Source organism: Tachyglossus aculeatus, chromosome 19, assembly GCF_015852505.1.
Source record: "Tachyglossus aculeatus isolate mTacAcu1 chromosome 19, mTacAcu1.pri, whole genome shotgun sequence".
NCBI classification, from domain to species: domain Eukaryota; kingdom Metazoa; phylum Chordata; class Mammalia; order Monotremata; family Tachyglossidae; genus Tachyglossus; species Tachyglossus aculeatus.
Window position 1 is genome coordinate 32053698 of NC_052084.1, and position 14147 is coordinate 32067844.

A 14147-nucleotide genomic window follows, 5' to 3' on the forward strand; every position below is an offset into this window, starting at 1 on the left:
ATAAGCACCCAGATCTGAATGTTCAATTGCTTATTTTTTTAAAAATGCATTGGTTACCAGTATCTGTTGAGTGCCTACTTTGTGCATTAAGTCCTGTTAGTGCAATGGAAAGAGCATGGGTCTGATCCCCTCCAAGAGACCTTCCCTACCTAAGCTGTTATTTTCTCTTCTCCCACTCCCTTCTCTACCATCCTTACATTTGGATTCACACCCTTTATTCACCCTTCCCCTCAGCCACACAGCACTTATGCACATATCTGTAATTGGATTTACTTAAATAAGTGTCTGTCTCCCCCTCTAGACTGTAAGATCCATTTGGACATGGAATGTGTCTACCAACTCTGTTCTATTCTTTCCCATAGGCTTACTTAGTACAAGGCACTGCATGCAGTAAGCACTCAATAAATGATTGATTTGGATTCTAGTCCCATTTCTACAAGTTGAGGGATGCCTGGGGTAGCTATGCCTTTAGTGGTGAAGATTTCTGATCAGAAAAAAGCCTAGGGCATTTTGGGAGGGAGATTCTGGATAATTATAAGGAATACATAGAAGGGGTTTTTTTTTGCAGAAATCTACAGAAACATGAGTCTGTTACATTTCTCCTCCCAGGTTCCCTATAAACAAAGGTTCAGCTTTCAAACCTTAGGACTCGGCAGTAGAGCCAAGAGGCTGGGATGCTAGGTGCTTAAAATTAAAATAAAAATGAAATGACTATGAGGGCACCTGGTGCCATAACAGTATTATACGGGTGGCAGACTAGCTGAAAATCAGATGGTCCAATATAAAACTGGATGGGATGGCCATGTAGACGAAAATGAAAAAAAACTCCCTACTGCCTGGGCAAGAGGAGATCCAGAAGGAATTTCCCTTCTTCCCTGCAACTAGAGGAATGGTTCAAATCTCATCCAGAGCAACAGCCATTTCTTCCTCAAATAATCTGGGAAGCACAGCTCTGCATGGTGGCAGACTAGCTGAAAATCAGTTGGTCCAATGTAAAACTGGATGGGATGGCCATGTAGATGTAAATGAAAAACACTCCTTACTGCCTGGACAAGAGGAGATCCTGAAGGAATTTCCCTACTTCCCTGCAACTAGAGGAATGGTTCAAATCTCACCCAGAGCAACACCCATTTCTTCCCCAAAGAATCTGGGAAGCACAGCTCTGCATGGATCGCTCTTCAGTAAGGCCTGCAGCCTCCTCTTCTGGCACAAGAGAGGCTATAGCTTTGGAAAAGATTTTTGGTACCACCAGGGAAAGACCAAGAAGCAGATCATAATTGCCAGCAGCAGGACTTGCTCCATCTCTTGTCACCCAAGCAAGTCCTTTCCAAGAGCCCTCCTTGTCAGACTGGTTTAATTAGAGGCAGAGGTCAAACACCCAGGTGGGAGGGATGTGGGAGGGGGGATAAGAGAAGCAGAATCACATGATGTGCTGATGTCACTGTTCTCCTTCAAAGCTTTGACAGTAGGAGAACCCCTGGAGGGTTCGCCAGGATTTGAAGTCTTTACAGTCACAAGCATTTCAAACTTTCTCTACAATAAACCTCTGATCCCCCATGGGGATTCAGACTCTGTGACCTTGTCTTCAAAGGGAGAGTTTAATGGCTTCTTTCCAACAGGGATTTGATAAAGATGAGAATATTTCTCTGTCCGGAGGATGACAAGAAAGAGACTCCTTTATAGCCAAGGGCACAGGTGCCAACTTTTCATCTTGAGCCAAAGGATGAACTTGGGATAGAGTTTAGGTGGGGGACAGAAGGTGATGGGGAGGGGTGAGACTTTGACAGGGAAAAAGAAAAAGGAGAGAAAGAAAGGGGGAGGGAGAAGTGAGGGAGAAGGGGGAAAGAGAGAGAAAAAAAAAGAAAGAGAAAGAAGAAAGAGATGCAACAATGTAAACTCCTTGTGGGCAGAAAATGTGTCTACCAACTCTGCTATACTGTACTCCCCCAAGTGCTAAGTACAGTGCTCTGCACATAGTATGTACTTAATAAATGTGATTGAGAGAGGCACAGAAAAAGAGAAGCAGCATGGCTTAGTGGATAGACCGTGGGCCTGGGAATCAGAAGACCCTGGGCTTTAATCCTGGCTCAGCCGTTTGTCTGCTGTGTGATCTTGGGCAAATCACTTCATTTCTCTGAGCCTCAGTTACTTCATCTGTAAAATGGGGATAAGAGTGTGAGCCCCATGTGGGACAGGGACTGTGTCCAACTTGATCTACTCAGTGCTTAGAATAGTGCTTGGCACATAGTAAGTGCTTAACAAATACCATAATTATTATTATTATCTCTATTATTGAGAGACAGAGGGGAGAGATGGACACAAGAGAGACAGAGAGGGGAGAGATGGACAAGAGAGAGACGGGGGAAAGAGGAAGGTAGAAAGCCTCTTGTCTGCTGTGTGATCTTGGGTAAGTCATTTAACTTCTCTGTGCCTCAGTTACCTCATCTATAAAATGAGGATTAAGACTGTAAACCCCATGTAGGACAGAAACTGTGCCTAACCTGATTTGCTTATATCCACTCCAGCACTTAGTACAGTGCCTGGCACATAGTAAGCACCTAACAAATAATAATAATAATAATAATAATAATAGCATTTATTAAGCACTTACTATGTGCAAAGCACTGTTCTAAGTGCTGGAGAGGTTACAAGGTGATGAAGTTGTCCCACGGGGGGGCTCACAGTCTTCTAAATACTAAATACTTAATACTAAATACTAAATACTAGTACTAGTATTTAAATACTAAATAAATACTAATTAATACTAAATAAATTAAATAATTACTAAATACTAAATAAATACCAAATAAGTCTTCTAAATACTAAAATAAATAGCATTTTTTCCCCCTGAATTATTTGGAAAATTGCCTCAACTTAGCACTTGACTTTGTCCATAGAGACTAGGGCTTATCAGTCCAGGTGGGTTTGGGACACGTGCTAAGAAACAGATACTGTCCAGCTCAATACCCTGGCAGGCTTTCTGGATTTATACTGGGTTCTTCAAATGGTAGATATTAAACAAAAAAAGATTAGAGACTTCAGACAGAAAACCAGCTGGCAGGAGAGTCAGGGTTGAGAATATTCAGCTTTTCTCAGAGAGACCCTCTATGGCAGCCATCCCAGGCACCCTCACCTGGAGGGAGAATAAATGAATGACCAAAGGCCTCCCAAGAAGTCATGTCAGCAATTGATTATAAATTTGTGGAACTGGATAAAAAAAGTTCAGCTATGGATGGCAAAATCATTATGGGAGGCCATCTGAGAGCTCCATGACTCACTGTTTAATGATTTCCAGCAGGATTACAAAGGATTTAAAAGTAAGCTTGAAGCTATTGAGAACAAATTGTGTGCCAAGAATATCAGAGTGGGCTGGGCTTTGGATTCTATGAATTCTGTTCATTTTAGCAAAAAATGTTTCAAGAGGTAGATTCCTAAGGCTCTGGCAGCCTATTATTTCCTTAATGCTATTTATCTGCTTTCAGCAAGGTGTTGGGCATTGAATAAACCTGCGAATCAATGGAAAATCCTGGCAGAGGTGTTTCTCCAAGAACTCCTTGATGAAATCTTCTCAGAGGGTGGGGTGGGGTGGGCTGGGGGGGAGCACAGCAGGGCAGGACTGGTCAGGCAGTCCGAGCTTATCAGGTAGTCCACGTTTACCTGGACCACCTTCCCTTTCTGAGGGGCTACTGTGGGCAATGAGAAGAGGGCAAAAGCCACCGGAGCAAGCTGGGTCCTTATTTTCTCTGCAAGACTGGAATATCCAAGCAGTTCCTGTCTATGCAAGAAGCTGATTTGTTGTTGGAGCAAGGCACAATAGGTAATTGGCTATTGTTAAAAATACTGGGGGAGAGGCAGCTGGGATATGAGTGAAGGGCTCTTGCCAAAGATGGGGTACAATATGGGTTATTTGCTCTCTCATAGAAACCCACGTTTCAGGGAGCTATGGCTTTCACAGGCAGTGGGGCCCCAAAGCACAAGGTCACTCTTTCTGATGCACTATTGGCTTAATCCCCAGTCAGCCCTTTGTCATGCTCAGAGTCCAGCCAGGTTTCCTTTGAGGCCCCCTGACAAGGCTTCCTCATGGCTGAATACTTCCTGAGCATCACACAAGCATTCTGGCCTTCAGATCCTATCGTAGACTCGGCCTAACTCCCCCCAACTGGGTCCTACTGGGAGGTACTTGGCCTTCTTGCAGCATCTCCAGGAAATGGCTGGGCTACCAGCTTCCTGTTACCTCCCAATTCCCACTGAGCCCTCTAGACTGTAAACTCTCTGTGGACAGGGAACTTGCCTACTGACTGCTATACTGTACTCTTCCAAGGGCTTAGTAATGTGCGCTACACATAGTATGCTCAATAAATACCACTGATTGATTGATTCTGTTTCTCATTGGTCCACACACTTATCCCAGGACTCTAGGCTAGTCATCAGAGTTTAAGTAAGCCATTGAATATACATTTAGATATGTGAGAAGCAGCAAGGTCTAGTGAATAGAGCACAGGCTTGGGAGTCAGAGGACCTGTGTTCTAAACCCAGCTCTGTCACTTATCTACTGTGTAACGCTGGGCACGTAACTTCTTTGTACCGCAGTTATTTCATCTGTAAAATGAGGATAAATGCTGTGAACCCCATGTAGGACATGGACTACGTCCAGTCTGTTGATTTCTATCTAGAATTAATTCAATTAATTTGTTAATTTGCATGGTGTTGTGGGTAGAGCACAGGCCTGGGACTCAAAGTCATGAGTTCTGATCCCGGCTCTTCCACTTATCTGCTGTGTATCCCTGGGCAAGTCATTTCACTTCTCTGGGCCTCAGTTCCCTCATCTATAAAATGGGGATTGAGACTGTGAGCCCCAGGTGTGTCCAACCCAATTTGCTTGTATCCATACCAGTGCTTAGTACAGTGCCTGACACATAGTGAGCACTTAACAAACACCATTACTATTACCAAATACCATTATTATCCACCTCAGTGTTCTGTACAGTGCCTGATACATAGTAAGAGTTAAATACCATAAAAAACCTGATTAGCTTGTAATATTAACGGTCATAATTGTGGAATTTGTTAAACACTTACTATGTGTTAATCACTCTTCTAAGCATTGGGGAGGATACAAGACAATCAGGTCAGACATTGTTCCTGTCTCACACAAGGCTCACAATCTAAGGAGGAGGGAGAACAGCTAGTGAATCCCCATTTTTACAAATGGGTAACTTAAGCACAAAGAAGCTACGTGACTTGCCCAAGGTCACCTACCAGGATTAGAACCCAGGTCCTCTGACTCTCAGGCCTGAGCGCTTTCCTCTAGGCCATGCTATTCCTTGTATTTACTCTAGCTCCTGGCACAGAGTAAATGCTTAACAAATACAATTATAAAAGTGCTGAGAATGGTATTACATATGTGCTAGGGCTCGTTATTAGGTTGGTATGACTTGGTAAGTTAGACTTAATAGGGAAGGGTTTGCTCTCTCTCTTTTGCTCTCTCTCATGCTCCAACAGCTAAAATTAAAATTTCAGGCTATAATACTGTACTGAGAGGAACTACAGACTTACCTGGCAAACTATTTAGGTTGGCTGACAGAGGCCTGGGAATATAGTTAGAGACATTCTCTGTAAGAAATTCTGGTGGAATGCTAACTCTACTATAAATTCTAAACTCAAAGCATTATTTTTCTAAATTAATTCAATTCTCTTCATTTAATCTCATACAATAGTCAATGATTTACACAGTTCCAAATTGAAGAGTAAAATCAAGGCCACTGTTGGACTCAAAAGTTTCTGATGCCACTGGCAAAAGTTTCTCTGAAAAACTGGAGTGCTAAAAAAATAGGGAAGATAAAGTTAACAAGCTTTGTTAGGTCTGGATTCACAAGTTCCTCTTTGCTCAGTTTCATCATCACACTTGTCCTCTCTGAGTTAAGGCAGGGGGTAGTCAGCTGATTAAAGGGAAAACCCACATCTGGCTCACCAAGGCCCAGAACCAGTAGGAAATGATCGTGAAAGAGGAATTTAAGCAATCACCATTTCAAATGTGTGTGACATGTTTGTGTTATATAATGTAGTTCCTAGGATGTTGCAGTGTCCTGAAGAGTGAAAAATTGTCATTATCAGGTGTTGACAGGTCTTTAATTCCCAAAGATGATGAGGATAGACCCTTGGCTGAGAACCTAAAATAACTTGGGCCCCTCCTATAAGAATTCTGATGAGGGGCCAATGAGCTTCACCATGGAAAAGCTCACAACACTTGTACTGTCCTTTGTCAAGTCACCAAGTTTCCCACTCCAAGACAAATGAAAGGCCAGCAGAAAACCCCATAGATAACAGGATAATAGGGCTTGGGTGAGAAGATGGAGATTCTGTTTTGGGCAAGCTAAATTTGAAGTGTCGGTGGGAAATCCAAGTAGAGATGTCCTGAATCAATCAATCGTATTTATTGAGCGCTTACTATGTGCAGAGCACTGTACTAAGCGCTTGCTTAGTACAGTGTATAGTATATACAGTATATACAGTATATACAGTATATACAAGTATATAGTATATACAGTATAGTATAGTCCTGAAGGCAGGTGGAAATGTGAGATTGCCAAGAAGGAGAGAGGAAAGGGCTGGAGAGGTAACATTTGGAATCATCCATGTATGCCCTTAGTGAAAAAATCATGAGACTAGGAGTCAGAAGAACTGGGTTCTAATCCCAGCCATGCCACTGACCTGCTTTGTGACCTTGGGAAAGTTATTTAAACTTTCTGTGCCATCCATCAAGCAGAGATCCGCACTCCCTACTTCTTAACCTGTGAACCTCTTCTTGTACTGGGCCTATGGCTGAGCTAATTATCTTGAATCTAGACCAACGCATATCACAAAGTAAGCACTTAATACATTACATTATTACTTGACTATCTTGTGTATCCCCATACTTTGGCACATAATAAGGACTTAATTTAAAATGCAACCAAAAAAATAAATAAAAACAGGATTAGTCCCGGTAATAATTGACTTCTCTGTGAATGCTTCGAGCAGACATTCTTTTTAACTTTTTCCTTTTTTTAAAAAACAAAACAGGATTTTAAAGTCAGCACTCTCCTCCTCTGCCTCTTGCCAAGAAAGAGTAGCCAGACATTTTAAGAGGGCTTATCTAAGAAGGAGATGAAAAGGAGAACAAAACAGAAATGATGGAACTTCAAAAAAAGATGTTGGATTCTGGTTTTGCAAATTATGGCCCCCAAAGGCCCTCCCTGTTTGCCTCAATTGATGCAAATAGTAAGCAGTAGTAGTAAGAGAGTTGACTGAATAGTATTTATTAAGTGTTTACTTTGTGCAAAGCACTGTACTAAACACTGGGAGGGAATTCACTGGTAGGAATTAGACAGGGTATCTGACCCTTGTTGGGGGTGGCGGGGGTGGAAATCACCTTTTAAGAATGCAGCTTAGAAAATGAGCTCATCTCTAGACTGTAAGCGCCTTGTGGTCAGGAAACTCTGTTTTCAACACTCCCAAGCTCTCTACACACAGTAAGTGCTCAATAAATACCATCAATTGAGTAATGATCACCATGTTACAGATGGAGAGGCTGAGGTCAAAGCAGGGGAAACAGTGGAACTAAACCAGAGTGTAAATCTGTGAGTTGATTTTGTCCTCCTAAATAGAAACCACTTCTCAACTAGAGGGCAACATGCATGGCACAAAGATAGGAAGCGGTTTCCTTGGCAACAATGGAAGGAAGAAAAACCATCCTCCCAGGTTTCTCCCTTTTTTATGGTATTTGTTAATCATTTACTATGTATCCATACCTGTTCTAAGAGCTGGAGTAGATACAAGTTTATCAGATTGGAAATGGTCCCTATCCCCCATGAGGCTCATAGTTTAAGTAGGAGGGAGTAGGATTTAATTCCCATTTTACAGTTGAGGAAACTGAGGCACAGAGAAGTTAATTGACTTGCCCAAGACCGCACAGCAATCAAGTGGCAAAGCAGGATTAGAACACAGATCCTCTGACTCCCAGGTTCGTACTCTTTCCACCAGACCATGCTACTTCCCCTGTCTTTCATCCTTAGGTCTCACATCTCCCATCTCATCACCCATTTTGCACTCTAGGTCAATGAATCATGCCGTCTCCCAAGACTCGGGCAAGGCTGCTCAAACAGTGGGTCTAGCTCTGAGGACCAGTTACAGCCTCCAGTTCATCCCTCTGTACTAGGCTGCCTGTCTAGGAGAAATTCACAAACCTTACTTATTTTTTTTCTGGATGCAATTCATTTGAAACTCGACTCCTTTAATTTCCCTGAATCTTCTCTCCTTGTGCCTTATTATTATGGTATTACCATCATTATTACGCATTTTTAAAACACTTACCCTGTGCCAGACACTGTGCTAAGTGCTAGGGTATATATGATTAATCAGATCAGACAGCCCCTCTATTACCAGGCTACTTCTTTGTAATATTGGTCTGATTAATGGGCAACCTCAAGCCCTAGAAACTGGAGCCACCTGGAAGAATCTGTTGTTGTTTTCTTGCAGTCATACTGTAGGAGTGAGCAACAGACCTTAGGTCACTCTCTAAAACACAAACCAGCAATGGAATGGCCCTGGTATTCTCATTCAGGTCAAATTCCCACTTACTGTATGTAGCCTCTCTGCATTTTGTTCTCTTTAGTTTCTTATTTTTTTGGTCGCACTCTAAGAAGCTTTTAATTAATGATTTCGCAAAACTTCAGTAAAGACTGAGTACCTGAAAATGGCTAGGTACTAGAATTCACTAGATAACATTTATCATGGAACATAAAATCGTACATCATCCTTATTACAACGGTCCAACCAATGCCCTCCCACCCCCCACCAACCCAATGTTCTGCCTCTCTGGTGAAACTGTGTGATGGATGCTTTCCCTGACCTCCATCCTCATGTTTAGGGTTGGAGCCTCTAACATTTCTAAACTTTTCTCTAATAGCATTTTATGGACTTCTAGACTCTGAATCTATCCAAAATCTCAAGTTGCTCTTTCAAATTCCACATCAAATTGGCTAAAGAAAAAATCTGATTCCAGTATGAATTGAATTTCGAATGATTCTCAGATGAATCTGAGAAGAAGTTTGACCAAGCGGAAAAAAGCATGGGCCGGGAAGAGCCAGAGGACCTGGGTTCTAATCCCAGCTCTGCTACTAGCTTGGTGTGTGACCTTGGACAAGTCACTTAACTTCTCTATGCCTCAGTTTCCTAATCCTGTAAAATGGGAATTAAATATCTGTTTTCCTTCCCTCTTAGACTGTGAACTCCATGGGACACAGAGACTTAAATCTATCCCAGCACTTAGTACGGTTCCCGGCACAAAGTAAGCGCTTATCAAATACCACACTCATTATTTATTTTACTTGTACATATCTATTCTATTTATTTTATTTTGTTAGTATGTTTGGTTTTGTTCTCTGTCTCCCCCTTTTAGACTGTGAGCCCAATGTTGGGTAGGGACTGTCTCTATATGTTGCCAATTTGTACTTCCCAAGCGCTTAGTACAGTGCTCTGCACATAGTAAGCGCTCAATAAATACGATTGTTGATGATGATGATGATTATGATGAAGACACTCAGGTATACATCCCATTTCATCATTTCATTGTGAGCTAGGGAGGAGACAGGCTCACGAAATCACTGGCTTATTTCTGGAATACCAAAGGGACTTAATTCTTTGAAATTAACTTTTTTCCCCTGTTGGACATGCTGTCGACCTCCGGCCCAGGTCATCCCCCTGGCCTGGAATGTCCTCCCTCCCCACATCCGCCAAGCTAGCTCTCCTCCTCCCTTCAAGGCCCTACTGAGAGTTCACCTCCTCCAGGAGGCCTTCCCAGACTGAGCCCCTTCCTTCCTCTCCCCCTCCTCCCCCTCTCCATTCCCCCCGCCTTACCTCCTTCCCTTCCCCACAGCACCTGTACATATGTATATATGTTTGTACATATTTATTACTCTATTTATTTATTTTACTTGTACATATCAATTCTATTTACTTCATTTTGTTAATATGTTTGGTTTTGTTCTCTGTCTCCCCCTTCTAGACTGTGAGCCCACTGTTGGGTAGGGACCGTCTCTATATGTTGCCAACTTGTACTTCCCAAGCGCTTAGTACAGTGCTCTGCACACAGTAAGCACTCAATAAATATGATTGATGGATTGATAGGGGGAAAGACATTTTTCTCAATGTTTTCACCCTAGATCCATTTTCTAACATTGCCCTCTGTTCCAACCTAAAAGTAAGTCCAAATTCAAAGATGAGATTATTGCTGGCATCCATAACGGACCAGCTTGTCAGGATCAATCCCATTGCAATGTTCTGGGCACACCCTCCCTAAAAGTCAAAATTCACACAAGATGACTAGGCACCAAGGGTACCCTGTTCAAGGGGTTTGGCTGTCTGCACAGTGTGACCAGTATCTGGCAGCATCAGTAGCTTTCCTAGAAAAAGTTTAGCCAATCTGCTTCATTTGGGGACATAACCATTTAATAGGAGCTCTCTGGTTTCTCCACTGCACACAGGCTAGCCAAGGAATGGGCTGCAGCAATGAGGATGGACTGTGAGCTCATTGTGGGCAGGGAATGTGTCTATTTACTGTTATATTCATTCATTCATTCAATCGTATTTATTGAGCGCTTACTGTGTGCAGAGCACTGTACTAAGCGCTTGAGAAGTACAAGTTGGCAACATATAGAGACGGTCCCTATCCAACAGTGGGCTCCCAGTCTGGAAGGGGGGAGACAGAGAACAAAACAAAACATATTAACAATATAAAATAAATAGAATAGATATGTACAAATAAAATAGAGTAATAAATACGTACATATATACATATATCCAGGTGCTGTGGGGAGGGGAAGGAGGTAAGGCGGGGGGGGATGGGGAGGGTCTCCCAAGTGCTTAGTACAGTGCTTTGCACACAGTAACTTTTCAATAAATACGATTGCATGAATGAATGAATCCCAGGGGCAAGGGATCGTAGGGCCAGATGTGTGCAAGTGGAGAGGGAAGCACCTAAGAAAAGAGACATGGTAGCTACTAATCCATGAGTGGGAACAGCCAGGACAGTCCCTCTTCTCAGAATTGCTCCCCAGGCTTCTCCCTGGCCTGAGAAGGCAAGCCCCCTTGGAATTACCTGGCTTCCTCCATCCCTGAACCAGCACCTGATATTGGCAAAACAATATCCAGCAGCTGCATATTAGTACTTTCAGAAATGCTGGGCATGAAAGGCTGAAAAGGTTCAAGACAGCCACTGGTAATTTCACTGGGTAACAGATTTATAAAAGCCATCAATTACATAGTATTAAATCTACTCTCAGAAGCCCAAAAGGCCAATAGAAACCTTGGAAACTAATCACTACACTGAGAGGGATGACTCATGGTAGAAAATCTCTTAATAAAACCAAGATTTGAAATGGAAAGAAAGCCACCCAAAATTTTATCGAGCAGGAATCCCATCTCCATTGAGAGTCGGCAAACATGCCCCCAAAACAACCACCAATGGTTGTTTTACACAAACACCTCTGGTGAATTTCCTCTCCCTAAAACATCTCATTTTAGAAGTCTTTTATCAATCAGCCACTAGAGAGCAAACTTCTTCTTTTTATGAAGTTGTAGTTTTCAGGAAAAAAATACATATATTCATATAGATGTATGGACATACACAACAGAATGTTATTTCAGATCACAAAACCTAATAATACACCCTTTGGTTGACCGGGGGGCAAACATGTAAGGTTCCCGTTTTAAAAACCAGAAAAACAAAAGGACACGCACGTTGCTATGTTGTTTTGCTTTCCTAGAAAGAAAAATGAACCCTTCCACTCAAGGAACGTGCAGTCTTCTGCTTCTTCTGATGAAAAAGGCAGTGATAGGTGTGGTTTAATCTGACAGGGCTTTTTGGACCCCGATTCAGGCCTTCATTCATTCATTCAATCATATTTATTGAGCGCTTACCATGTGCAGAGCACTGTATTAAGAGCTTAGAAAGTATAATTCAGCAATAGAGACAATTCCTGCCCACAACTGGTTTACAAGCAAGGATCTCATGAGGACGGAAAACAGCTTTATTGCTTCTAGGTGAAATCTGGATTATTGATTTTTTTTCACCTACCTTTGCTGTCTTCTGAAATGAGGACTGTCAGCCACCAAACCCAAGTGTTCTGTTGGCTGGGTTGCACTCTGGGAAAACACATATATGGGAATAATTATGGTATTCGCTTGGCTTCCTAAAATCAATTCACCTGACGCAAACTGTGCCCTCGAGGTGCTAATGGATTTGGGGAAAAGAGGCTGCTTCTTCCTCCAAGGCACTGAATTTTCTAAGTGGGGTATTAGTTAAGATCTAAAAGTCTAGTTGCCCTCAAAGTAGTTTGTATCTGCTCGGTTCCCCTGCAGGATACCCAGCCTGTATTTCACAGCTAGGATAATGTGCATTCTTTATCTTCGGTCTGCCTTATAACATCACCGAACTGGGAAAGTTTGATGTTTAAAAGGTGAAGGAGCGGTTTCTAGATCTACAGATCTGGGGATTGAAAGGGTCTTCAGCAACACCAGAAGGGACTTTCTACTTCACAAGAAAGCAGTTCCATTACCCAGCAATTCTCCCTCTTGGACAATTCATTGAATCAATGATATTTATTGATCACTTACTGTGTGCAGAGTACTGTACTAAGTGCTTGGGAGAGCAGAATACAATAAAATTGGTATACACGATCCCTGCCTTCAAGGAGCTTACAGCCTAGAGGGGGAGACAGACATTAAAATAAATTACAGATATGTATATAAGTGCTGTGGGGCTGAGACTGGAGTTAATATCAAGTGTTTAAAGGGCATAAGTGACACAGAAGGGAGAAAGAGTAAGGGAAATGAGGTCATAGTCAGGGAAAGTCACTAATTCTCTTTACTATCCAGTGAGCACAAGCTCGGGAGTCAGAGGTCATGGGTTCAAATCCTGACTCTGTATATACCTGCATATATGTATATATGTTTGTACATATTTTTTTTACTCTATTTATTTATTTATTTAATTTATTTGTACATATCTATTCTATTTATTTTATTTTGTTAGTATGTTTGGTTTTGTTCTCTGTCTCCCCCTTTTAGACTGTGAGCCCACTGTTGGGTAGGGACTATCTCTATATGTTGCCAATTTGTACTTCCCAAGCGCTTAGTACAGTGCTCTGCACATAGTAAGCGCTCAATAAATACGATTGATGATGATGATGATGACTGCCAATTGTCAGCTGTGTGATTTTGGGCAAATCACTTAACTTCTCTGTGCCTCAGTTACCTCATCTGTAAAATGAGGATTAAGACTGTGAGCCCCAATGCAGGACAACCTGATTACCTTGTATCTTCCCCAGCACTTAGAACAGTGCTTGGCACATAGTAAGTGCTTAACAAATACCAAAATTATTATTATTATTATTATTATTAAATGTCTATTCAATGTCTCAGATTTGAGAAGCATCACAGCCTGATGGATGGGTTCTTCTCTTGGTTCTACCACTTGACTGCTGTGTGACCTTGGGCAAATCACTTAACTTCTTTGTGCCTCAGTTACCTCATCTGTAAAATGGGGATTAAAACTTGAGTCCCATAGGACATGGCCTGGGTCCAACCTGATTAGCATGTATCTACCTAGTACTTAGTAAAGTGCCTAGGACATAGTAAATGCTTAACAAATACCATAAATAAAAATTTTAGAGTAGAGAGGTTGGTATTTATTGAGTGTCCATTGGGTGCAACTGAGAAAATACAAAAGAGTTAGTAGACATGAACCCTGCTCAGAAGAAGCTTACTCTGAATGGCTGTTTGGTAGGAAAAACTTAGCCCTAGTGGAAAGAGCCCGGACCTAGGAGTCAAAAGACCTGGGTTCTAATCCTGGCTCTGCTACTTGTCTGTTGTGTGATCTTGGGCAAGTCATTTCATTTCTCTGTGCCTCAGTTCCTGCATCTTTAAAATGGGGATCAATACCTGTTCTCCCTCCTACTTAGACAGTGCGCCACATGTGGGACCTGATCAATCAATCGTATTTATTGAGCGCTTACTGTGTGCAGAGCACTGTACTAAGCGCTTGGGAAGTACAAGTTGGCAACATATAGAGACAGTCCCTACCCAACAGTGGGCTCACTGTCTAAAAG

At 42.1% G+C, this 14147-nt stretch overlaps 1 protein-coding gene across 1 annotated transcript in view; it reads right to left on the bottom strand.

Moving 5' to 3' along the window:
* AKIRIN2 (akirin 2) overlaps window positions 1-14147 on the bottom strand; it is a 210366-nt gene that overhangs the window by 63346 nt on the left and 132873 nt on the right. The window contains exon 4 of the mRNA XM_038761132.1: window positions 12116-12183. Coding sequence (XP_038617060.1) covers window positions 12116-12183 — 68 coding nt within the window. The remainder of the gene's footprint in view (window positions 1-12115; window positions 12184-14147) is intronic.